The 26,885-nt window shown below is 42.1% G+C and overlaps 1 protein-coding gene across 2 annotated transcripts in view; it reads right to left on the bottom strand.

Moving 5' to 3' along the window:
- Positions 1 to 26,885, bottom strand: part of rsf1a (remodeling and spacing factor 1a) — a 102,739-nt gene that overhangs the window by 62,113 nt on the left and 13,741 nt on the right. The window contains exons 2-3 of one of the 2 annotated variants that reach the window (XM_020518572.2): positions 12,142 to 12,233; positions 618 to 710 (exon numbers count right to left, since the gene is read on the bottom strand). In XM_020518572.2, coding sequence (XP_020374161.2) covers positions 618 to 710; positions 12,142 to 12,233 — 185 coding nt within the window. The remainder of the gene's footprint in view (positions 1 to 617; positions 711 to 12,141; positions 12,234 to 26,885) is intronic. The other variant, XM_048597769.1, reaches the window with a different exon arrangement.

Raw genomic sequence — 26,885 nt, 5'->3', positions numbered from 1 at the left:
CAGATGTATTTTTGCAAGTCAATGATAACTACTATAACATCATTACTGAGACTAGCTTTACTCTCCAGATTTATTAATGTCTTCACGGCCCCTTGGACATGAGGATGAGCAGTAGCAAGATTAAGTATACTTACAATATTAATTTTTTGAAAATATCTGAGACACGCATGGTTTACTTCTGACAAGAATGATCACCAGATACCATTGCCCCTAATGAACTTTTCTTTCACTGAAGGAACTTTGTTAGGATTTTTAAAAAATGGGTGGGGGGGAGGAATGGGGAAGAAAAGGAAGTTTTGAGGCAAATGGCTGAGTAGATTTGAGAAGGGGAAAGAATGTTGTTAATTGAAATATATAATCAGAAAGAGTTTTACTTCAAAAGATGTCAAATATGAGAAACTTGACGATGGCACAGCTTAAGATAGGAGGTTGTGATTAAGGAATTTTGGCACTTTACAGGAATATTATTCTGTAACCAAATGCTCAATGCTGACTCTAGGTGATATTATATTCGGTTTCCTCGCACTGATATACCTCATACACTGTATCTTGTGTTAGCAAAATGTGTATGCACACAACATTTGTGAAATCGTATTCCTTTGGTGCTCAGAAATTACCTTTAAGAGACCAAGTTTGCATTCAGCATCCATTTCTGTATATCCAATTTTTTCCATCTCCCAGGCCCAAGTATTGTTGTATTCCAAGCAAATCTATTTCAAATGAAAGAAAATAATTTTACAATCCATTTAAAGAAATAAATTTAGAACTTTTTCAAGCAAAACAATAAAGTACACCATTCAGGACAATTGGAAATTTTGATTTTGAAAGCTTTCCTGATGACTTAATTAGTTATGGCAAACTACAACCAAGCTATGTGAACAAAGGAATGAAATTCACTTTCAATCTGTACCAATGTACTGGGAGGCAACCCAACCATTCCTGCCAAACGGCTCCCATCTGACAACCTCAGGCTGGGGAAATTTTGATTGCAATCCAGTGACCAAACACTCAAACATGCATTTTTGGAAAACACTGAGCACAGGTGTGATGCACAACCCAGTTCAGCAGTTACAGCACAAGTAGGTGCAGCAGCGCATAAGGTCTCTCAAGCCTGCTCCACCCCATGCACTGTCCTTGATTTCCACCACGACCTAAAGTAACTAGCAATCTCTATACTGAAATTACACAATAACTGAATAACACAACTCACCAAGGTAAAGAATTTTAAAGGTTCATGTGAAAGGATGAAGTAATTTTTAAAAAAATTCTTGGATGGGATGCTGGCATTTGCCCACGCTTTGAACTGAGCAGCTTGCTAGGGCCATTTCAGAGGGCAATTAAGAATCAACCACATTGTTGATGGGTCTAGAGACAGAGATAGGCCTGACAGAATAAGGATGTCAAAATTTTCTTCCCTATATTACATTAGTGAACCAGATGTATTTTTGCAAGTCAATGATAACTATCATAGCATCATTACTGAGACTAGCTTTACATTCCAGATTTATTAATTGAATTCAAATTCCATCAGCTGTCATGCAATTGATTTACAATTGTGATGTCAAGTATTGATTCACCAAAGCACACCAGGACTAGAGTCAGTGCAGACAGAGCATGAACCCACATGACAGTGATTGGCATCTGCCTCTCAGCAGGCAGAGGCAAGAGTTTAGACAAATAAGACGACATATGAATAAATAATTACAGTCATTTCGTCAGAAGTAGAGTGTTCACTGAAGATTGCACAATGTCAGTCCCATTCACAATTCCTCAGATACTGAAGGAGTCTGTGTCCCTATGCAACAAGACTTGGAAAACATTGAGCTGATAAAGTAGCAGTTAACATTCAGGCCACACAAAGACCATCTCCAGCAAGGGAGGATATATCCATCACCCTCTGACACTCAATGCCATTACCACTGAATCTCACACTATAAATACCTTGGCAGTTATCACCGACCAGAAACTGAACTGGACCAGTCACATCAATATTATGGCTACAAGGGTAAAACATAGGCTGCTGCAGCAAGTAACTCAACTCAGCATCTGTCCACCATGGTACAAGTCAGGAGGATGATGGGATACTCTCCACTTGCTTGGATGAGTACAGCACCACAACATTCAAGAAACTGATCATGCAGGACAAACAGCCACTTGATTGACACCCCATCTAACCTCTTGAACATTCAATCCCTTCACCACTGATGCACAGTAGCAGCAGTGTACACCATCCAAAAGATGCACTACAGCAACTCTTTCAACAGCATCTTCCAAACCCCTGACCTCTATGAATGAGAAAGACAATGGCAGCAGAGACGGAACACCACAAACTGCAAGTTTCCTTCCAAGCCACACACTACCCTGACTTGGAAATATATTAATTCCTTCAGCGTTGCTTGGTAAAGATCCTGGACTTGCCTCCCTAGAAGTACTTTGGGTGATCCTACACCCTGAGGAAAACAGTGGTTCAAGGCAGTTGACCACCACCTCTAATTTTGGACAAAAACTGCTGACCAAGCTAGCAGCACCAACATCCCATAATAACTAACAACGAAAAAAATACATGAGACCCACAGTATCCATTTCTCATTGTTGTCAAGTTCTCAGCTAGGATTACAGAGGAATGTTGTAGTGTATTGGTGAGTAGGGATCGACTGGAAAATAGCTTGAGCTTTTGTCTCCCAATTACAATCCAGCAGATTCTATTGAAACATACGAATGGATTGATCCAGGACATAATGGAACAGAAGTAGGCCATTCAACCCCTTGATCCTGTCTGCATTTAACTAGGCCATGACTGAAAATCAGAGTTGACTGTCAAACACGTCTAAGTTGGCAGACAGTTCATGTATGGTCTCATACAAGAATAATGGCCATTTCGACGCGATATTAGAGCTCCTACATTTCTGCACTAATAAGCAGAAGACAGAAAGGAACCTTTAAAAAACAAACCACTGCTGAATGCTTCAATAATATCCTGCCTACCAGCTAATCATAGCCCACATTCATCAATCCATTCCTCTAATCACGAAGTGGCACAGATCTTCCAACAGGAACTAGTCATAACCATAAACAAAAGTTGAGAGTCGGGACCATGTAGATGTTCCAATGCAGCTGACTCTGGGGGAATTAAGTTTCAAGTGGATTGTTTCTAGTCTCATCCTCTACACCGTCTGCACTATTAAGGCAACTTTATTTGCACTGCAGCCTATTCATTATCAGGAACAGCCTAAAAGGCTTTACATTTGGTTTCTTTGAAAGAGCATTATTGTTAAATGAGCAGATATTGCTATCTGGTTTTGGATTATTCAAGGTTCCCACTTCACCATAGTTCTGTCAAACTACTACTTTATACATCACAATCATGTGCCCCCCTCAGTCTCCTGAACTCCAAGGAAAACAAATCCAGCTGGTCCAATCCAACTGAGTTCTGAGGAAGGGTCACTGGACCTGAAACATTAACTCTGTTTTTTCCTTTACAGATGCTGCCAGACTTGCTCAGCTTTTCCAGCAACTTTGTTTTTGGTCCAACCTCTCTTCATAAATAAACCTATCTAGCCCAGACAGCATCCTGGTAAATCTCCGCTGCACCGTCTCCTGTGCTATCACATCCCTCCTCTAATGTGGATTCCAGAACTGCACACAATACTCTCGCTGTGGCCCAGCCATCTGTTTGTACAGGCCCAGCATAACCTTAAAGATAGACACCTTTTAAACATCGACCACCGGCTCTTAAGCTCTATGCCTTGACTCCCTGTTTGGGTGATGCTTTTAAATTTGAATTCTCCATGCCAGTATAAGATATGCAGTCCCTAAACAATCAATTCAAACTGATCAGTTTGGGCACTAATGGTGTAGTGGTAATGTCCCTATCTCTGAACCAGGAAGCCCACATTTAAGGCCCACTTTCTCTAGAGGTAGCAACATCTCTGAGCAGGTTGAGTAGAAAAAATGTTGACAGTCAAACTAATCCCTCACCATACATAAGCCTGTTAAAGAGCTGCTTACGTTATTAGCGATAAGCAGCATGGCTATGTGTGGGGAAGGTCGTGTCTCACAAGCTTGATGGAGTTTTTTTGAGGAAGCACAAAGATGATTGATGAAGGCAAGGCAGTGGATGTTCTCGATACAGACCTTAGCAAGGTCTTTGACACATCCCTCAAGGCTGATGAAAAAGGTGAAGTCACATGGGATGTGAGATGAGCCGGTAAGATGGATACAGAACTGGCTTAGTCATAGAAGACAGAGAGTAGCAGTGGAAGGATGTTTCTCAGATTGGAGATTGAGTCCTGTGGCGTTCTGCAAGGATCACTGTTGTGGCCCCTGCTGTCTTTACATATATAAATAAATAATTCGGAGGAGAATGCAAGTGGCCTCCCGAGTAAGTTTGCGGACAACATAAAGACTGGGAGAACTGTGGAGAGTGAGGAGGATTGCTAGAGGATACAGCAAGATATAGATAGTCTAGAGACTTGGGTGGAAAAATGGCAGATGGAGTTTAGTCCAGACAAATGCAAGCTGATGCACTTTGGGAGATATATTGCAGGAGGGAAGTATACAGTAAATGGCAGAACCCTTAACAGCATCAACATGCAGAAGGACCTAGCCATATACTAAAAGAAAAAAAAAAGCGTGGAATTAAGAATCTACTGACCACCATGAAATCATTGCTGATTGTCAAAAAAACCCATCTGGTTCACTAATGTCCTTCAGGGAAGAAAATCTGCCATCCTTACCTGGTCTGACCTACAAGTGACTCCAGACCCATAGCGACGTGGTTGATTCTCAATTGCTCTCTGAAATGGCCTAGCAACTCAGTTGTACCAATTGCTACAAAGTCTCAAAGAAATGAAACCAGATGGCTCACCCGGATTCAACCTAGGCACCGGAAAAGACAACGGCAGAAACAGCCCTGTCGACCGTGCAAAGTTCTTCTCACTAACATCTGGGGGTTAGTGCCAAAATTGGAAGAGCTGTCTCACAGACTAGTTAAGCAACAACCTGACAGTCATACTCACAGAATCATACCATTCAAACAATGCCCCAACACCACCATCACCATCCCTGGACATGTCCTGTCCCACAGGCAGGACGGACTCAGCAGAGGTGGCGGCACAGCGGTATACAGTCGGGAGGGTGTTGCTCTAGGAGTCCTCAACATTGACTCCGGACTCCATGAAGTCTCATGGGCAAGCAAACCTGCTGCTAATTACCACGTACCGTTCTTTCTCAGCTGATAAATGACTATTCCTCAACGTTGGACAACACTTAGAAGAAGCACTGAGGATGGCGGTTGGAGTCATTCCTGACATAGGAAGATTGTTGTGTTTGTTGAAGGCCAATCATCTCTGCTCCAGGACATCTCTGCAGGAGTTCTTCAGGGTAGTGTCCTAGGCCCAACCATCCTCAGCTGCTTCATCAATGACCTTCCCTCCATCATAAGGTCAGATGTGGGGATGTTCGTCGATGATTGCACAATGCCCAGCACCATTCGTGACTCCTCAGATACTGAAACGGTCCGTGTTCAAATGCAACAAGTTCTAACAAGGACAAGGGCACAAAATGTACTCTGGGTGGGGGATTTCAATGTCCACCACCAAGAGCGGCTCGGCAGCAGTACTACTGATCGAGCTGCTCGGGTCCTAGAGGGCATAGCTGCTAGACTGGGTCTGCGGTAGGTGGTGAGGGAACCAAGAGGGAAAAACATACTTGACCTCATCCTCACTAATCTGCCAGCTGCAGTTGCATCTGTCCATGACAGTATCAGTAAGAGTGACCATCACACAGTCCTTGGGTAGACAATGTTCCACCTTCACAATGAGAATAACTTCCATCATGTTGTGTGGCACTATCACCATGCTAAATGGGACAGACTTTGCACAGATCTTGCAACTCAAGACTGGGCATCCATGAGGTGCTGTGGGCCATCAACAGCAGCAGAATTGTACTCCAGCACAATCTGTAACCTCATGGCCCGGCATATCCCCCACTCAACCATTGCCATCAAGGCAGGGGATCAACCCTGGTTCAATGGAGAATACAGGAGGGCGTGCCAGGGGCAGCACGAGGCATCAACCTGGTGAAGCCACCAAAAAGGACTACTTGTACGCCAAACAGCAAAAGCAGCAAGTGATAGACAGAGCTTATCAATCCCACAACCAATGGATCAGATCTAAGCTCTGCAGTCCTGCTACATCCAGTCGTGAATGCTGGCAGACAATTAAACAACTCACTGGAGGAGGCGGCTCCACAAATATCCCCATCCTCAACGATGGAAGAGCCCAGCATATCAGTGCAAAAGATAAGGTTGAAGCACTCGCAGCAATCTTCAGCCAGAAGTGCTGAGTGGATGATCCATCTCAGCCTTCTCCAGTGGTCCCCAGCATTTCAGACACGAGTCTTCAGCCAATTTGATTCACTCAACGTGATACCAAAAAATGGTTGGAGACACTGGGTACTGCAAAGGCTAAGGGCCCTGACAACATTCCGGCAATAGCACTGAAGACTTGCGCTCCAGTACTTGCTGCTCCTCGAGCCAAGCTGTTCCAGTACAGTTACAACACCGATATCTACCCAATAATGTAGAAAACTGCCCAAGTATGCCCTGTACACAAAAAGCAGGATAAATTTAACCCAAACAATTACCACCCCATCAGTCTACTCTCAATCATCAGTAAAGTGATGGAAGGTGTCATCAACAGTGATATCAAGCAGCACCTGCTCAGCAATAACCTGCTCAGTGATGCCCAGTTTGTGTTCCGCCAGGGCCACTCAGCTCCTGACCTCAGTACAGCCTTGGTTCAAACATGGACAAAAGAGCTGAATTCCAGAGGTGAGGTAAGAATGACAGCCCTTGACACCAAGGCTGCATTCGACTGAGTGCAGCATCAAGGAGCCCTAGCAAAACTGGAATCAATGGGTATCAAGGACTCCAGCGGTTGGAGTCATACCTGACATAGGAAGATTGTCGCGGTTGTTGAAGGCCAATCATCTCTGCAGTAGTTCTTCAGGGCAGTGTCCTAAGCCCAACCATCCTCAGCTGCTTCATCAATAACCTTCTCTCTATCATAAGGTCAGATGTGGGGATGTTTGTCGATGATTGCACAATGCCCAGCACCATTCGTGACTCCTCAGGTACTGAAACAGTCCGTGTTCAAATGCAACAAGGTCGGGACAATATCCAGGCTTGGGCTGACGAGTGGCAAGTGACATTTATGCCACACAAATGCCAGGCTATGACCATCACCAATAAGAGACAATCTAACCACTATGCCTTGACATTCAATGGCGTTACCATCACCAAATCCCTCACTATCAACATCCTGGATGTTATCATTGACCAGAAACTCAACTGGACTCACCACATAAACAGTGGTTACAAGAGCAGGCCAGAAGCTAGGAATACTACAGCGAGTAATTCACCCCCTGACTCCTCAAAGCCTGTCCACCATCTACAAGGCACAAGTCAGGAGTGTGATGAATTATTCCCCACTGGCCCTGATGAGTGCAGCCCCAACAACACTCAAGGAGCTTGACACCAAACAGGACAAAGCAGCCTGCTTGATTGGAACTACATCCACAAGCATCCACTTCCTCCACCACCAATGCTCAGTAGCAGCATTATGTACAATCTACAAGATGCACTGCAGAAATTCACTGATGATCCTCAGACAGCACCTTCCAAACCTACGACCACTTCCATCTAGAAGGACAAAGGCATCAGACATATGGGAACACCACCATCACCCGCAAGATCCCCTCCAAGCCACTCACCCTCCTGACTTGGAAATAGAATCACTGTTCCTTCACTGTCGCTGAGTCAAAATCCTGGAATTCCCTCCCTAACAGCATAGTGGGTCAACCTACAACAGGAGGACTGCAGCAGTTCAAGAAGGCAGCTCACCACCACCTTCTCAAGGACAACTAGGGATGGGCATGAAATGCTGGCCAGCCAGTGACACCTACATCCCACAAATGAATAGAAAAAAAATATAGATCCACAGTTCCCTGAAAGTGGCAACACAAGTGGATATGGTTGTCGAGAAGGCATATTGCACACTTGCCTTCTTCAGCGAGGGCATACAGTATAAAAAGTGGCAAGTCATGTTGCATTTATATACAAGTTTAGTTAGACCACATTTGGAATATTGCATGCAGTTCTGGTCGCCACACTAGCAGAAGAAAGTGGAGGCTTGGGAGAGGGTACAGAAAGGGTTTACCAATATGTTACCTGGTTTGGACGGTGCTAGCTATGAGAGATTGGACAAACTTGGTCTATTTTCACTTGAATGTTGAAGTATGAGGGTCGACCCAATAGAAGTTTACAACATTATGAGAGATATGGATAGAATGGATAGTTGGAGTCTATTTCCCAGGTTTGAAATGACAATTACTAGAGACATAGGTTTAAGGTAAAACAGAGAAAGTTCAAAGGAGAGGTGAGATGCAGGTTTTGTTTTTACACAAATGGTGCTAAGTGTCTCCATAGGAGGTGGTAGAGGAGGATACAACAGCAACGTTTGAGACATCTTGACAGATACATGAAAAGACAGGATGAGGGGGATAAGGACAGCATAGAGACAAAATGTTTTAGTTTAAACAGGCATCGTGTGTCAGCGCAGACTTGGTGGACCAAAGGGCCTGTTCCTGTGCTATACTGTTCCTTGTTAGATAATGTAGGAAGTTGCAGCTACAGTTCTGGGTATCCAGTTAAATGGAAGATGAAAGTCATCAGTAGGGTGCATTAAGATTCTCTAGAATTATACTATTAATGAGCAGTGATAGAAATGAAAGGATGTACAAAAGATATAGGTTATTATACACTAGAAGAGACATGAGAAAGAAATCAAAATTGAAGTTAGTAAAATTAAGCATTTTAATAGGATAAATCCAAAAAGATTGCTGCTGGTTCGCCACATGGAAGAAAAGATCAGCCATAATGGCATAGAATGACGTCAGTTGGTCCATCAAGAGTACAGAAGGAAATTAAGGAAAGTAAAAAAAGAGTAGACTATCCATTACTGCTAGAAAAATGAATAGCAAAGTTGAATTGTTTTCACACAAAATATTAGTGTGTGGAACGTTTTACCTCAAAGCATTGGAACAGAGTGTAAACCTAAGAGTTTCATGAGAAAGGGAATTCAGGGAATACAGGAAGGAAGGAAGGAATACCTTTCTTTTTCTAAGATTGTTAGCAGAGTGAGAGCTGAAAAGTTGCACAAAAGGAGACAGTGATAGTGGGAACTCAGTTCCACAAACATTTCCCGCTCCCAAACTGCATTCAGAAAAACAAAAAAAAATGACATCACAGAGAAACAGATAATTGATTGGTAAGAATTCTGCTAACTTGTTTTATCTTCTAAAGCTTAACAAATTTATTAGCAACCAAAAAGTTAAGTAAAATTTACAAGTGCTAATAAATTCTACTATTTGTAATAAGATTGAGATAAATTAATGAAAATAATGCCAGGACAGTGATGTGTTACGACGACAGAATGTCTAAGACCATAAGACAAAGGAGCAGAATTAGGCTATTCATCCCATCCTGTTTCTCTGCCATTCAATCAGATCAAGGCTAGCCAGAGAATCCAGATTCCACGTTCCTACCTTTTCTCCAAAATCCCCAATTCCCTTACTGAATGAAGATCTGTCTTTCTCAGCCTTGAAAATATCTAATGACCCAGCCTCTACAAACTTCTACAGTTAAATATTCCAGAGATTTACTAACCTCAGAGAGGAAGTTTCTCATCTGTTTTAAAAGGGTAACACTTTGCTCTGTGCCCTCTGATCCTAGACTCCCCAGCCAAGAGGAAAAATCTATCCACACTTACCCTGTCAAGTCTTCTAAACATGCATGTGTTTTAACACTTCACCTCATTCTTCTAAACTCCATTGAGTATAGATCCAACCTACTCAACTTCTCCTCAAAATATATTACATCAATATCCACCAACCTAGTGATCCTTCTCCAAACTGCCTCCAATGCCATATATCTTTCCTTAGCTAGGGCCACAAAACTGTTCACAGTATTCCAGCTCTTATCCGACTAGTACCTTGAATAGTTTAGCAAGATCTAAATTTATACTCCATTCCATTTGATATAAAGGCGAATATTCCATTTGCCTTTACCTAAACTTGGTTGCTTGCTTTTATCTCTGTGCTTCACATTTCTGCAATCCATTTGAATAATAAACTACTCTTTTATCTCCACTGCCAAAGTTCATAACATCATGTTTTCCCACATAATATTCCACTTACCAAAGTTTTGCCCACTGACTAAACCTGTCTATGTCCGTCTTCAGACTCTGCCATCCACAGTACTTAGCTTCCCATCTTCCCAAATTGTTTTTGTGCAATTCACAAACTTGACTGTAGTATATTCACTTCCCTCATTATTCCATCCCTGTGGCATTCCAATAGTTACAAGATGCCAGCGTGATGCAGAGCAAACTGTGCTGTGAGGAACTCTGCCTAAAAAGCTATGAGCTGTAGAAACGGCAATGCATCAGGGAAGGGAAAAGTTACTTAGATATTTTATTCCAGGATGTGGTCTCACTCCTTAGGATAGGGTCTTCTGATTCGGTCAGTGCTCAGAGATAGGAGGATATGACTGAGAGAGACTGGTTTTGGATCCAGATATGGAGAAATCTCAACTGTTGCAATTATCCGAGTCGGAGGCATTTTCAGTTTGTTTGGATGTCAGCGTGCTGAGAGGTGGATGAACCAACTGACCACGACTTAATGGTGCAGGAAGCTATTCAGTTGAGGGAGTAAAAGGAATGTAATGGTAGCAGGACACAGTATAGTGTGAGGAGATTGGCACCATTCTCAGTACAAGACGTTAGGCACTAAATGAGGCAGCGCCTCATAGATAATCTCTGGATTATTACCTGAACCATATGGAAACTGGAAAGATTAATGAAATGAATGCATGGCTCAAACCTTTTTTTTTTTTTTAAAAACTTTTATTTATTCATGGGATGTGGGCATCCCTGGCTAGACCAGCATTTATTGCCCATCCCTAATTTCCCAAAGGGCAGTTCACTGTCAATCACATTGCTGTGGTCTGGAGTCACATTGGCCAGACCAGGTATGGATGGCAGTTTCCTTCCCTAAAGAACATTAGTGAACCAGATGGGTTTTTCCTGACAATCTGCAATGGTTTCATGGTTACCATTAGACTCCTAATTCCAGGTCCCCAGAACATTACCTGGGTATCTGGATTAATAATCTAGCTATTAATACCACAAGGCCATCGCCCACCTTGGCATGGAGGAAGTGGATTCCAATTCATTAGGCACTGGTACAAGTATGGGGAAAGTGATTATCCAAGTAGCAGGTTTTGCACTTTTAATTTAGAATAGGAGGACTTAGAAACTTTAAGTTGTGGGTGCTTCCAAGAAAAAACAAATTACCCAGTACTGCTTGTCCACAATTTAGCAGTAACTGTATGACTCGTGGCAATGTCTGTCTGTCTGTCCATCCAGTTACTTTCCCATGGTTGATGAGGCAGTTGTGAAAAAAATCTTTTAGGGCATATAATACATAAACAGGTTTAAAAGGAAAGCCACCAACTTGCATTCCTGCTAGACCTTATTCTGAATTTTATCAAAGACACCATTCTTACTTGACAATAATCCAGCAGAAGCCACATTTTTTTAAAAAATACTTGGGATATTTATTGTTCAATCCCTAGCTATCCGAGAAAATGATGCCGAATGGTCTTCTACAGCCACTTCAATTAGGGTGTTGAAAGATGCTATTAGATTGGAGCTGCAGGATTTTGACGCGGAAACCATTTGGATGCAATTTTAACTCAGCGTAAAAGGTAGATATCAAGAAATGCAACGCAACTACTACAAGGCTTGATATCTGTTCTGTAATGGTCTCCTGCTAATTATCAAGATCATATCAGCTCAGTAACAGTCTGATTTTCAGCAGTTTTGTTATGGAACAGAAATTATACATGCACAGAGTAGAGTTATTCCATGTCTGTTTTACATACACAGGCACGACTCTCACTAGGGTATAAATTCAAACAAAGCTGGACTATTTGTGACTAGTCAAGTACGTTCTTGTAAGACTAACTCTGAATAACACTGAAGTGCTTCAATAATATAATAAGAATATAAAGTCTTTTACCCTGAGAAGGTACTTTTCCCATCGATCAAAGCTTACAGACTTGCCAATCTTCCTCATTAGCTTCAGGTGAAGGTCCACCAATGGTTGAGGAACTGTAGAAAATAAGGAGGCTTGAGGTCAAGAACTTGCATTGCATGGAAGAAACTGACCTTTACAAAAAAAGCAGTGCCCTGTAGAAATTAAGACTATTAACTTGCCACCATCCAATTTCCTGTGGTGTTGTGCATGGAGAGTTAAGATTGGTCTAAGCTTCATGGAAAGAGGGGTTAGATATCTTGGGGGTAACTGAACCAGGGTGCAGGGAGTCCTATTCAGAAATCATACCTTCACATTTCCATTGTAAACTCCCATAACTGCTTATTTGAAAGATGCTGGAATACTTGTCATGTTGAGAATTACACTCTCCTGCCAGGGGAAACACTGCAACTGCTAGTAGGTTTATGTAATTTCAACTCGTCACAATATAAAACACCCATGCAAGCACAGAAATGTGGACAATTCATAAAATAAACCAGCACAAGCAGAGAAGCAAGATTTTTCACTGATCAACAGTCAATCTTCCACGTTGCTGCATTGCTAGACTCAAAGTATAGTCTAGAAAAGTTCCAATGCAATGTGATGACTCAATGCCCTTAAAACAGGCAACTACAACATGAATTTAAAAAACTAATGAGCTAGAGCAGTAACAAGGTGCATTATGGACTTTGTTTGACGCCCCATAAACACAACAGGACAGATCAACTTCAAAAAAACTAGTACAAAGAGAAGAAAAATGGCTTACTACAACGAAGACTTACCAGCGACTACTGACGCAGAGCTAAAGAGGCACTCATCAATTAAAATCTTTGAGGACAGCAATCATCACTAAATGAATAAATTCAAAAGAGCAGCAGGAGAAGTGCTTCCACCGAAGTTAAATTAACAAGAGTAGCAGGAAACAACATAGATCTAGCAGCAGGGTGCAGAAAATTAAATAATCAATGACCCAGGTTCACGGATCAATGAATAAATTACTCAAGGAGTAGGAGCATATCTATCACGAGTTCATGTATGTTGTTACTCTGCAGGTTGGCCTAGGAAGTTGAAAATTTTTACATGCAGTATTATGAGTTTGATGCAAGTGTTTTGTTTTGGAGATGCACGTGAGCAAGGGATGGAGATGGTCTTGGACAATTATCAGTTCCCACAATCTTCTCTTTCCTCCAAATGTGAGACTATCCCTAACAGAGACGAAGAGCTACAATAAGACAAAAATGTCAAATATCATTCATGGGAAAAGGAAAGGAAGCAAACGCAGCTTGATGCCAACACAACGGGGACATTGAAAGTGAAGACAATTTTTGTTTGAATTTAATGTTTTGAATTCTACATGGACGTAAAGAAATTGAAAGCCTAAGTAATCTTTCATAAAGTGCACTGCCCCGAAGGGTGTTTTGCAGCAGTTGAAAATTCAGATAAACGGTTGGAGATTCTTGACATTAGTTTCCGCAAAGTTCAAAGACTGTACATTCCACCATCTGGTGCCCAAATTACATAATTGCAAAAAAATTACAAGTTTACAAAAGCCAAACTCATTGTGCGAGAAGAACATTACAATTTATAAACAGGTAAAGACTGACAAAAGAATGGATCAATGGTACAGACAGGAAATGTGCTGACACGAAATTTTAAATTGGCTACATACATAGGTGGATAGAATGGCCAAACTCATTGCAGGTAAACTTTGACACAGAAGAGTATCTGATGATATATTATGGTAGGTCAGGCAAATGCTAAACTGGATCAAGTTAAAAAGTGAAATATCAAGGAAAAACAAAAGTAATAAACCCAGGGGTTAGTAATTAAAGGGTTTCTTGCACTTATCCAGGGATAAGTATCAAGATTAAGCATAAGCAGGCTATGGAGACAGTGCATCATGGTTATCTTACTGGACCAATAATCCAAAGATCTAGACTAATATTCCAAAGATATAACTTCATATCCTACCTCAGCACCTTTGACAAATTAAAGTTAATTGAGAAATTAAAACAACTGGAATAAAATACACCACTTATTAATAATGATCATGAAAACACCAGACTATCATAATTACCCATGTGATTCACTAATATCTGTCTGGGAGGAAATGTGCCATCCTTACTTTATGTAACCAGTAAAGACTCCACTCTTAAATGGGCGATAAGTACTGGGCTTTACCAGTGACATCCACATCCCAGGAAAGAAAATGTGAAAATGCCAGCATATTCAAACACTCCACTCATCCTCAGATGAGATAGCCATTATCTTGCATCTACATTGGTTAAAGCATGGGAGCAAAACTTCCAAACATTGTTTATAAAAACAACGGACCATCAAAGTACACAACTGATCAGGCAAAATGATAGAAAGAAAATGTCATTCAAAAATTCTTAGCTTTTTTGTCATCACTTGAAATCACCTTCCAACATATTCATATTTCTCTCCTTTAAAGACCAACACTGCTGGGATTCTCACAGCATTGCTTAAAAGATTTGGGTCAACTTTTCAAGTCAAATTTAGCACTGCCGATCATTTAAAAATGGAGAACTTACAATTTTATAGGTCCGGATGAAGTGAGCCGATATAATATTCCAGTTTCACGTTGTACACAGAAAATGATTTGCATGTACGCAAAATGAAATGAATTTTAGAGCGTTATAAAGCAAAATAAAGCAACTTTACGGCACACAGGAGGGCAGAAATGGTGTTCCACAAATATCTGGGGTGTTTTGTGGCTGTGTGTTGTTCAGTCTTGCTTGCCCGAGATCAATACTTAGGTATGTCAAGCTCCTATTGGAGAGTTGCTTTATGCTGATGATAATATACAAGCATTTCACACCTCAGAATACTTTCAACTGCAAATGAATACTCACTCATGCATTTAGAGATCTGACCATCAACATAAGGAAGACAAATGCCAATGTCCAGGATGTGGCCATTTTGCCATCTTTTAACATTGACAGTGTGACATTGGAGATTGTTGATAGCTTCACACACTTAAGTTTCACGATCACTACCAATCTTGATGCTGAAATCAACATAAGCATCACAAAAATTGCAGCTGAGTCTAAGTTAAGAGTATGGAACAAATGCAATCTAACAGAGAAAAACAACTGTGCATTAACCAACTCTTCATTCTCAGATATTCCCCCTACAGTGGTTAGCCTAGCTTATGCTAAGTAGAAAAGACTCAACCAATTTCAACTTCGAGATAACAAGGTGTAGAGCTGGATGAACACAGCAGGCCAGGCAGCATCAGAGGAGCAGGAAAGCGGACGTTTCAGGCCTAGACCCTTCTTCAGAAATCAAGAAATTCAGAATTTCAACTTTTTCTGTCTCAGATGTAACCTGGCATTCCTTGGCAGGACAAGGTGACCAACTCAGAGGGCTTGGAGCATGCTTACTCTATCAGAATGAAGTCATTTCCAAGCCAAGGGCGTCAGCACTGGCTTGGCTGCATTCATCAAATGGATTATGGCTATACACCCAAAGACCTTCTGTACATTGAAGTGAACAATGGACATAACTTTTGGACATCCATACTTGCTGCAGTATCAAAATGTCAAGTATTAAACTGACAGTCACAAACTCTTAGAGGATGACTTTTGGAAAAGACAAGCAGAAACAAGCAGCACAGGTCAGCATGAAGAGGGGCCACAGAAAACAGAAGTGAGTGAATCCTACAGCTTCTCAGTCCATGATCTTCCTCTGCAGCAAATGCTGCAGCCAAAGTAGGGCTCATGAATCACACCAGGTAATGCTTATCACAATTGACTACCACAGCGCAAACAATCATCTTATGACACGTGAAGTTTCCCTGATCATAATATGCAGCTGGAGGAGCTGATAGAGATAGGAAAGCACGTGATGAAGAGATTTGAAAATGAGGAGGAACATTTTTAAAAGAATCAAAGCACTGCTTAACAGAGAGCCAATGCAAGTCAGCAACCATGTGGCAGTACAGTGGCTCAGTAGTTAGCACTGCTGCCTCACAGCACTAGAGACCCGGCTTCAATTCCAGCCTCAGACAACTGTCTGTGTGGAGTCTGCACATTCTCCTCACGTCTGTGGGGTTTCCTCCAGGTGCTCCGGTTTCCTCCCACAGTCCAAAGATGTGTGGATTAGGTGGATTGGCCATGCTAAGTTGTCCATAGTGTCCAGGGATAAGCAGGCCGAGTGGATTTACCATGCGGGGTTACAGGGATAGGGTAGGGGGTGAGCTTGGGCAGGGGGGGGGGGGGGGGGTGGACATTTTGGGCCAAAATGCCTGTTTCCACACTATAGGGGTTCTATGACAAGATGAACGGCGCTTGGTTTAAATAAGGAAAAGGAAAGAGTTGTACAGCATGGAAATAGACCCTTCGATCCAACTAGTCTGTGCTGAACATGTTCTCAAAACAAACTAGTCCCACTTGCCTGTGTTTGACCCATATCTCTAAACATTTCCCATTCATATACTTATCTTTTAAATGTTGCAACTGTACCTGCATCCACTACTTCCTCTGCAGTTCATTCCACCTACAAACCACCCTCATGCCCTTTTTAAATCTTTCTCCTCTCAGCTTAAACTCCCCCACCATAGGGAAAAGACCCTTGCTATTCACCTTAGCTATGCCCCTCATGATTTTATAAAACTCTATAAAAGGTCACCCCTCAGCCTCCTATGATCCACTGAAAAGTCCCAACCTACTTTTAAAATTCAAACCCTCCACTCCCATCAACATCCTGGTAAATCTTTTCTGAACTCTCTCCAGTTTAGTAATATCCTTCCAATAGCAAGGTGACCACAACTGGACACAGTACTCCAGAAGAGGCCTCACCAATGTCCTGTACAACCTCAACATGATGGCCCAACTTCTTCTACATTCAAACATCTGAGCAATGAAGGCTAGGATACTAAACACCTTATTAACTGCCCTGTTTACATATGATGCAAATTTCAAAGAATTACATATCTGAACTCCTCGGTCTCTCTGTGCAACAACACTACCCTGGGCCCTACCATTAATTGTATAAGTCCTGTCGTTGTGTTTTATCAAAATGTAATACCTCACATTTATCCAAATTACAATGTTTCTGCCACTTCTCAGCGCATTGACCCAATTAAGCAATCTTAAATAATCTTTTTCACTGTTCAACAATTTTGGTGTCATCTGCAAACTTACTAACCATGGTTCCTAAATTCTTATCCAAATTGTTTATATAAATGATAAACAAAAGTGGACCCAGTACCAATCCCTTTGGAACACCGCTGGTCACAGGCCTCCAGTCCGAAAAATAACCCTCTGCCACCACCGTCTCCTGTCGTTAAGCCAATTTTGTATCCAATTGGCAAGGTCATTCTGAATTCCATGCGATCTAACTTTACTAATTAGGGTACGATGTGAAATCTTGTCAAAGGCTTTACTAAAGTTCACGTAAACAATGTCTACCATTTTACCCTCAATCTTTCTGGTTACTTCCTCAAAATAACCTTAAATGCACGTAAATCCTATCTTTCAGGATAATCTCCGACAATTTACCCACCACCAATGTCAGACTCACAGGTCTATAGTTCCCAGGCTTCTTCTCACAGCCTCTTAAATAAAGGCACAACAATAGCCATGTTCCAGTTCTCCGGCACCTCACCCATTGTTACTAGACGATACAAATATCTCTGCTAGGGGTCACACAATTTCTTGCCTAACTTGCCACAACATCCTAGGATACAGTTGATCAGGTCCTGGAGATTTATCCAACATTATGCTTTCCAAGACCTCCAGCACTTCCTCTGCTGTAATGTGAACGCTTTTCAAAATATCAATATTTATTTCCCAGAGTTCTCTAGCCTCCATTTCATGGACTCCATGGGGAGTCGATGGCCTAGTGGTATTAATCGCTGAACTGTCAATCCAGAGATCCAGATAATGTCCTGGGGACCTCGGTTCGAATCCCGCCATGGCAGACTGTGGAACTTGAATTCAATAAATATCTGGAATTAAGAGTCTAATGATGACCGTGAATCCATTGTCGATTATTGGAAAAACCCAGCTGATTCACTAATGTCCTTTAGGGAAGGAAACTGCCATCCTTACCTGGTCTAGCCAACATGTGACTCCAGACCCACAGCAATGTGGTTGACTCTTAGCTGCCCTCTGGCCAATTAGAGATGGGCAATAAATGCTGCCTAGCCAGTGACACCCGCATCCCGTGAATGAATAAAGGAAAATAAATTTCTTTCTCCACATTACATTTTCTTTTTTTTAATACATTCTTGTGATATGGACATCACTGGCTGGGCCAGCATTTATTATCCATCCCTAACTGGGCTTGAACTGAATGGCTTGCTTGGCCATTTTCAGAGTCCAGTTAAGAATCACCATATTTCTATCAATCTCTATTCTGTACATAAGGATTGTACCTGTTCCCAAGATGGCACAGTGTGTTGGTGACATTGTTACACATGCTAATCTGTAACCGAAGAAGCTGTACCTAGGCACCTTTGTTCCTAAGGTGGCGCTGTAAGTGGCGACTTATAAGCTTTTCATTGGACTTCTGACTTTCTGATGGAGAGAAAGTAATTGATGAAGCAGCTGAAGGCAGCGGGGCCCAGGACACCACACTGAGGAACTCCTGAAGATACATCCTGGAGTCAAGATTACTGACCACCATCAATCACATTCATCTTTCTATATACCAGGTATAACTCCAACTAAAGAGACTTTCCTGATTTCTAACGACTCCAAACTGGTTCTAGTATAAGTTTTTGGCATTACAGCTAGGATGTTAATGAGGGCTTGTAGTTTCATACTTTGCAGTGTCCTATGCGCTGTGCTTTTTTTTTGTTTAATATCACGTGGATTGAGTCAAATTGCATGTAGACAGGCACTTGAGTTAGTGGGGGCCTCAGAAAGAGGTTAAAAAAAAAATCAATCAATCAGTTATTTAGCACAAAAAAACCCTACAAAGAACTACGGATGCTGGAAATCAGAAACGCAAAACATAAATTGCTGGAAAATCTCAGCAGTTCTAGTAGCATCTGTGGAGAGAAAGCAGAGCTAATGTTTTGGGTCCAGTTTTGGAGAAGGGTTATTGGACCTGAAACGGTAATTCTGCCTCCTCTCCACAAATGTTGCCCGACCTGAGTTTTTTTCCAGCAATTTGTTTTTGTTGCACTTATTTAGCACACTGGTGAAATATACCTACAAATACTTCAAACTATGTCCTTTACAGTCAGGTTGGACTCTGCCAAAATTGGGGCCAAGGCTGTCAGTGGAGCCTCCTCTTCCCATTAGTTACTCATTTGCCTGTTTTCACAATACCTACATGTGGTATGTTCTCTACTGAGGCCCATCTAAACGTTTTAACAAGATATTTGTAATGGGTCAAATGACTTTACCCACAGCCAATTGAATTTACACCAAATGATGGCAGTTTGGAAACTTTTTCCAACAAAATCACTCCACAGGCCTGTTAGTGGCCAGTGCCAGAAACAGATGAGAGATGAATGAGAAATGTTGACACAGCATGTTTGCAGTGGGCGCATGAGAACAGAAAAGCATAGCCCATGGGAAATAATGGTTAGAACAGGATTCATAGAAGCAATAAATTATTTCCTCTCTATCTCAACCGTGACTACAACCACAGGCCAGAGGTTAGGAATTCCACAACAAGTAACTCGCCTATGTCCCAGTGCCCATCATTCACAAAGCACAAATTAGAAATGTGGTGGAATACTCCCCTCTTGCCTGGATGGGTGCAGCTCTAACATTTAGAAAGTGCAACACCATCCACAACACAGGCTAATTAGCACCTTATCCACCACCTTCAACATTCACTCCCTCCACCACCGATGCTCAGTAGTAGTAGTATGTAGATTTAAAAGATCCACTGCAAAAACTCACCAAGGCTCCGCTGGCATCTTCTTCCAAATCCATGAACTCTACCACTAACAGAGGACAGCATCAACAGATATATAAGAAATCATCACCTGCAAGTTCCCCATAAGCCACACAGCATCTGACCTGGAACTAAATACCAGTTTCCTCACTGCCACTGTGTTAAAATCCTGGAACTACCTTCCTTACAGTACCATAGATTCATCACCACACCCTAAGGACTGCAGTGGTCCAAAAAGGTAGCTCACCACCACCAACTTTTCATCATAAATGGTCAATAAATGCTGGAAAAACCAACATCTTATGAACAATTTTTTTAAACAATCTCTTGCAATTTTTCTGTTTTTTTTGATTGGGAATTGAGGCAGTGATAGACTGGCAAAATTCTTCCCCAACTAAATTAGGTTTCAAAATGAACGTTCTCTATTTACCACAAACTTACCTCAAAGGATTGCAATGTACAATTTGCACTGACCATTTCCTGTTGTTATTAAATCTGTCCACCATAAGCCCTGTTTTTTTTATTCTTTAACCATCAGTATGACATCAGATTTACTAATCACCTGTTTTATAAATAGTCTGCCTTAGAATCATGCAGTGAAGAGGAGACCCTTTGGCCTATCGAGTCTGTACTGCCAAAATACACTACCTACACTAGTCCCACTTTTCCACACTAGGTCCACAGCCTTGAACATTATGACATCTATATACTTCTTAAAAGTTTCAGATGAACCACCTCAACTACGTTCTCACGCTCTGCATTTCACATCCCCACCACCCTACAGTCAATTTCTTTTTCCTCAAATCCCCTCTAAACCTCCTGCCCTTCACTTTTTTAAAGTGTGCTGCCTTGTTATTGACCCTTCTTCCTGTCCATGCCCTTCAAAAACTTATACACATTAAATCGGGTCCCAACTCAACCTTCTCTGCTCCAAAGAAAACATATCCAAACTCTCTTCACAGCTGAAATGATCCATCCCAGACAGCATCTTGATTAATCTCTTCTGCGCCCCCTCCAATGCAATCACATCCTACTTAAGGGATAGAAGGAACTGCCAATGCTGGAGTCTGAGATAACAAGGTGTAGAGATGGATAAACACAGCTGGCCAGGTAGGATCAGAAGAGCAGGAAAGCCGACGTTTCGGGTCTGGACTCTTCTTCAGAAATGGGGGAGGGGAAGGGGGCTCTGAAATAAATAGAGAGAGAGGGGAAGGCGATGATTGAAGGTGGATAGAGGAGCAGATTGGTGAAGAGAAGACGGACAGGTCGAGGAGGCGGGGATGAAGACAGCAAAGGTACTTAAATGTGAGATGACCAGATCTGCACACAGTACTTCAGCTGTGGCCTAACCAAAGTCCTGCACAGCTCCAACACAACATCCCTGCTCTTAATCTACGCCTCGCATTCTGAATATCCGCGAAAGCACCCATCGTTTGCGTGCTCCCTGGCCGGTTAAGTCCCGTCGCCCACGTGGCTCCAATTGTAAACAGTGTAGTAACAGTGCTAGCGCATATCGTTAATAAAACAATGAATGAAACCTTTATTGGCACTGCTGCAAACTGACGATTTAAATAGAACAAAAGCAACACTGCCACCTCTACTTTATAGTCAGGATAAACAGGGGCAAAAAAAAATCAGCAAAACTGGAACAGACTGAATACATCTGCGCCGCATTTCAAATTCAAACTCAGGCGAACAGGATGTGAAAGAGGCGGTCAAAACTCACATATCGCTGTACCCATGATGGTTTTTTTTTAAAAAAATACTGAATTATTTAGACCAGACAGGCGTTTAAACGCCTATAGAAGACTACTCGGAACGACGTATCCCGATTAATTGAGGCAAATAAAAACTGGCTAAGTCAATGATTGTGATTATCGAGTCGCCTTGGTGCCGTGTACTGTAGAAAGGGTCTTTTTTAAAAAAAAAGTGCCAATCCAAGATGGAGAAAATAGACTGGAAAAGCCGGAGTGTCTACAATTATGAATGGGGCGGGGGAGAGAAAGCATTTGAGGTACTGTTTATTTTTTAAAAAGCGCGGAGTAAAACAGATTTTTGAAATCTGCACCAGAATCCGTACAAAAAGACCCTGCAGTCTGCTGTAAAAAATACATAGCGCCATGAATTGAATCTGGGCCACACCACATAGAACCCCAAATGAAAAAAAAAGAGGCAGTCTGAGACTGAGACAGAGACAGAGACAACGCCTACGTTAAAAACATGAATCACTGGGACCATCAACAGCCAAACACAAATGCGGGCAACACAAGCTGGTGAGGAGGTCAGGACTGCTGATTTGTTTTGATTTTCAAAAATTGAGTACCAACAGCGAAATACTCAGCAGTTTGTTCCCTTGAACGCGCCACCAGTTGGTCAATTTTTACGTAAATTAAGATAACATAATCCAGAGGAAACTCGCAAAGCTATCAACCAACCAAGTTAATCAACTGCTCTCAGCACACCAGGTCCCTCCTGCGACGCGTTAAATAACCGCATTTCATCACGAAAAGATGCAACTCAGCAACACTTAAACATTTACAATTTTGTTTAGAAGCTAACTTGGAGGAAAACTCTTCTTTAACAGACAACCAAGAGCTCCAAACTCTGATCACAAAGCAGAACCCAGGGGCCATATGCACATTGACTAATTAACAGTGCGCCCTACTGCAGCCCCTACCGTACCTTGTGCGTGGCATTCAAAGGGATTTGGAAATAACCTGAAAGGGAAACTTGCAAGATTTGGGAGGAGCAGGCCTAATTCGGGTGAATGAATAGCTTCTCATCAGCTCAGGTTAAAAAAAAGACAGACAAACTCCAGGTTTAGCTAACGCTACCCAATAAATGTTGACAGCATACAGATGCAACACTGCTAAAACAAAATTAGCAAAGAACTGACATCTTCGAGAAAGGAGATGCAGGAACAGAGACACCTGGCTGTATACATGTACAAGTCATTAAAGCTGGCAGAACACAGAGTTAATAAATCAAACAGTACTCTAGGCTTCCCATGGCCTCAGTGGAAGAGTTGTGCAGTTTTCCTACTGCCTCAGCTAACATTTCTTCCTCCATTACATACTGATTAAAAACTTTAACATACTGCTTGTAAATTTTCTGCGCTCCAAAAGCTTGTGATTTCAAATAAACCTCTTGGACTATAACATGGTGTTGTGTAACTCTGACTTTTTGTCCACCCCAATCCAATACCAGCACCTCCACATCATGTTAATTTTCAGGATACCATTAGGTTATTAAGCAATGAAAACTGGTTGTTATCAAGATTCAAAATGATGTAAAGTGGCAACTGGAAATTAAAGAATTTGACAAGCTTAAAACATGGAAGGAAAAATCGTTAAATATAATCGGCCCATTTTCCGATCAGGAATTGGAAAGCTGATTTTCTGACTCCAACCAGACAAAAAGAAATTTTCTTTGGAGGAGTCCTTTGTGCAAACCTAAGCCAGTAGCTTTCCCAGTTTGAAGCAGTTAAGTCCAGGCCAGGAATCAATGCAGCCAGCAGCAGAGTGAATCAGTATTGAAACCATGTCCCCTTTATCAACATGAGTTGCGGTCATACAGTGTGGAAACAGGCCCTTCAGCCCAAATTGGTCCACAGCGACCCTGGTGCCCACTCAGCTAGTTCCAATTGTCCACATCCCTCTAAACCCTTCTCATCCATGTACCTATCCAAATGTTTTATAAATGTTGCTTAAAAAGGCATATGGGCCACTGGCCTTTATTAGTTGAGGTACTGAATACAAGAGCAAGGTTATGATACAACTGTATAAAACATTAAGGCCATAGCAGGAGTACAGTATACAGCTCTGGTCAGCACAAAAAGGATGAGATTGCACTAAAGGGGATGCACAGCAGATTCACCAGGACGTTGCCTTCAGAAATGAAGGGAGACAGTTAGGCTGTGGTTGTTTTCAATTGAGCAAAGACGACGAAGGCAGGGCCTGATTGAGGTGTCCAAGATTTGAGGTAGAGGGTTGACAGTTTAGTGGGAAATTAAGGAAGTATATTTTCACCCAGAGGTGATGGGTGTCTGGAACTCTGTGCACAGAATGGTGGTCAAGGTGGGAACCCTCTCCACATTTAAGAAGTATTTAGATGGTACTCGAAATGCCATAGCATACATGGCAATAAGCCAAGGGCTGGAACATGGAATTGGAGTTGAGAGGAGATTGATGGCTATTGCAGACATAATATGCTGACGGGCCTCCATCTGAGCTGTAAAAAAACTGACTATAAACGTAGATAATCATGAGGTTATCTACTTTTGTAGGAGGAATGAAGGTGCAGAGAATTTCTTAAATGGTGAGAGATTTTGATATCTGAAGGCACTTAGGTGTCCTTGTTCCCAATGAACTAACATGCAGGTGCAGCAAGTTATTAGGTAGGTTAATGGAGTGTTAACGTTAGAGGTTGGTTACACTGGGATTGTTTTCACTGTAAAGACAGAGGCTGAGGGGTGACCTGATAAGAGGTCTACAAAATTATGAGAGGCGTAGATAGGGTGGAAAGGTCAACTACAAGGCGGCACAGGTTCAAGGTGAGACAGGGAAAGTTTTGGGGAGAAGTGCAGGCACATTAGCAAATGTTTAAAGCGTACCTTAATGGACACATGAATGGGAGACAAACAGAGGGCTAGAAATTGCATATGGGCAATAAGTAGCGGTCTAAACAAGGGCTAGAATTGGCATAGGCTTGGCAGGCCGCGGGACCTAAAACTGTAATTATTGTACCATATTATCACAAGGAATACAAGTATAGAAAGCTTGGCTAGACCATACCTGGAGTGCTCTGCGCAGTTTTGGTTTCCTTATCTTGGAGATGATAATACTACATTAATGCAATGAAGGATCACCACAGTTTGTTCTCTAAAGTTTTGAAGAATGTGGGGAGATCTCACTGAAACCTACTGAATACTTCAAGGAATAGACAGGGTGGATGCACAGAAAATTTTTCCCCTGGTTGTGAATTGTAAAACCAGAGGGCACAACTTGAAAATAAGAAAGATTCCAGGCGAAAGAAGACATTTTTTTCTATGCCAAGGGTAGTGAATCATTTTTTCCATTCATTCGTGGGATGTGGGCGTCACTGGCCGACTAGCATTTATTGCCCATCCTTGTTGCCCCTGGAGAAGGTGGTGGTGAGCTACCTTCTTGAAATGCCACAGTCCACCAGTGTGAGTTGACTCACAATGCCATTAGGGAGGGAATTCCAGGATTTTGACCCAGTGACAGTGAAGGAACGGTGATCTAATTCTAAGTCAGGATGGTAAGTGGCTTGGAGAGGAACTTGCAGGTGGCAGTGTTCCCATGTATCTTTCCATTGTCCTTCTAGATGGAAGTGGTTATAGGATTGGAAGGTGTTGTCTCAGGATCTTTGGAGAATTTCTGCAGTGCATGTTATGGATAGTACACACCATTGCTACTGAGCATCGGTGGTGGAGGGAGTAACGTGGAGGACAATGTTCCCTAGAGCTTAGAAAATTAAGGGAGGTGGTGGGGGGAGGAGGAGTTGACCCATAGAGAGCTATAAAAAATTCCAACAGGACTAGACGGGCTAATCACAGGAGGGATGTTTTGAATAACCTGAAGAGTCCAGAATCATGGGTCACTGTCTAAGGATACCGGATAGGTCATTTAGAACTGAATGAATGTTCTGATGAAGAGTTACCAGGCTTGAAAGGTTAATTCTGCTTTTAGAATAGAATAGAATCCCTACAGTGTGGAAACAGCCCCTTCGGCCCAATAAGTTCACAAAGACCCTTGGAATATCGCACCCAGACCCATCCCCCTGTAACCCACCTACACATCCCTGAACACTACGGGCAATTTAGCATGGCCAATCCACCTAACCTGCACATCTTTGGACTGTGGGAGGAAACCAGAGCACCCGGAGGAAACCCACGCAGACACGGGGAGAATGTGCAAACTCCACACAGACAGTCGCCCGAGGGTGGAATCGAACCCGGGCCCCTGACGCCGTGAGGCAGCAGTGCTAACCACTGAGCCAATGTTGCCAGACCTGTTGAATTTCAGTTTTGTTTCACATCTCCAGCATTCACCATTCTTTGTTTTATTTTAGCACTGAAAAGATGACTGGGGAGTCCAGAATCAGGGGTCGCAGTTTAAGGACATGGGGTAGGCCATTTAGGACATTTCGTCATCCTGACAATGGTGAACCTGTGGAATTCTCTACCACAGAAACGGGTTGAGGCTAAAATACTGAATGTTTCCAAAAGGGTCTAGATACAATTCTTAGGGTTAAAGGGATCAAAATGTTTGGGGACAGTGCAAAGTAGTGTACAGAGTTGGACAATCATCCATGATCACACTAAATAACGGAGAAGACTCAAATGGGTCAAATGTCCTACTCCTGCTCCTATTTTCTCTGTTGCTATGTTTTTACGTTCACTTACTTACTCTTACTTGTTATGGTTCCACTGGGGGGTTAATTAGACTGAAAAAAGGGTGTTTTGTTACTCAAAAATCTGCACATGGCCACATTTCTAGAAACAGAAACTGGACCATTATAAATGAAAAACTGACTGCTTTCTCTATTCTCTAATCTACCCAGAGATAGAGGCAAATTGTTGCTGCAACCAGATAAGAAGAAAAAGCTGGGATCTCCCTGGCCTCTATTTTACTAATGCACTATAGTGAAGTTTCGTCATTTTTGGCTCTCACAATGGCTTACTTTGTAGGGGCAGGAAGCCAGAGCTTCACAAATCAACGAGAAAAGTTTTGAGATAACCAGGTACAGAGCTGGATGAACACAGCAGGCCAAGCAGCATCAGAGGAGCAGGAAGGCTGACGTTTCAGGCCTAGACCCTTCTTCAG

This window comes from Rhincodon typus, chromosome 6, assembly GCF_021869965.1.
Source record: "Rhincodon typus isolate 14 chromosome 6, sRhiTyp1.1, whole genome shotgun sequence".
In the NCBI taxonomy this organism is placed as follows: domain Eukaryota; kingdom Metazoa; phylum Chordata; class Chondrichthyes; order Orectolobiformes; family Rhincodontidae; genus Rhincodon; species Rhincodon typus.
Note: the sequence above shows the minus strand (reverse complement) of the source record. Positions and strands in the feature narration are given on the sequence as shown.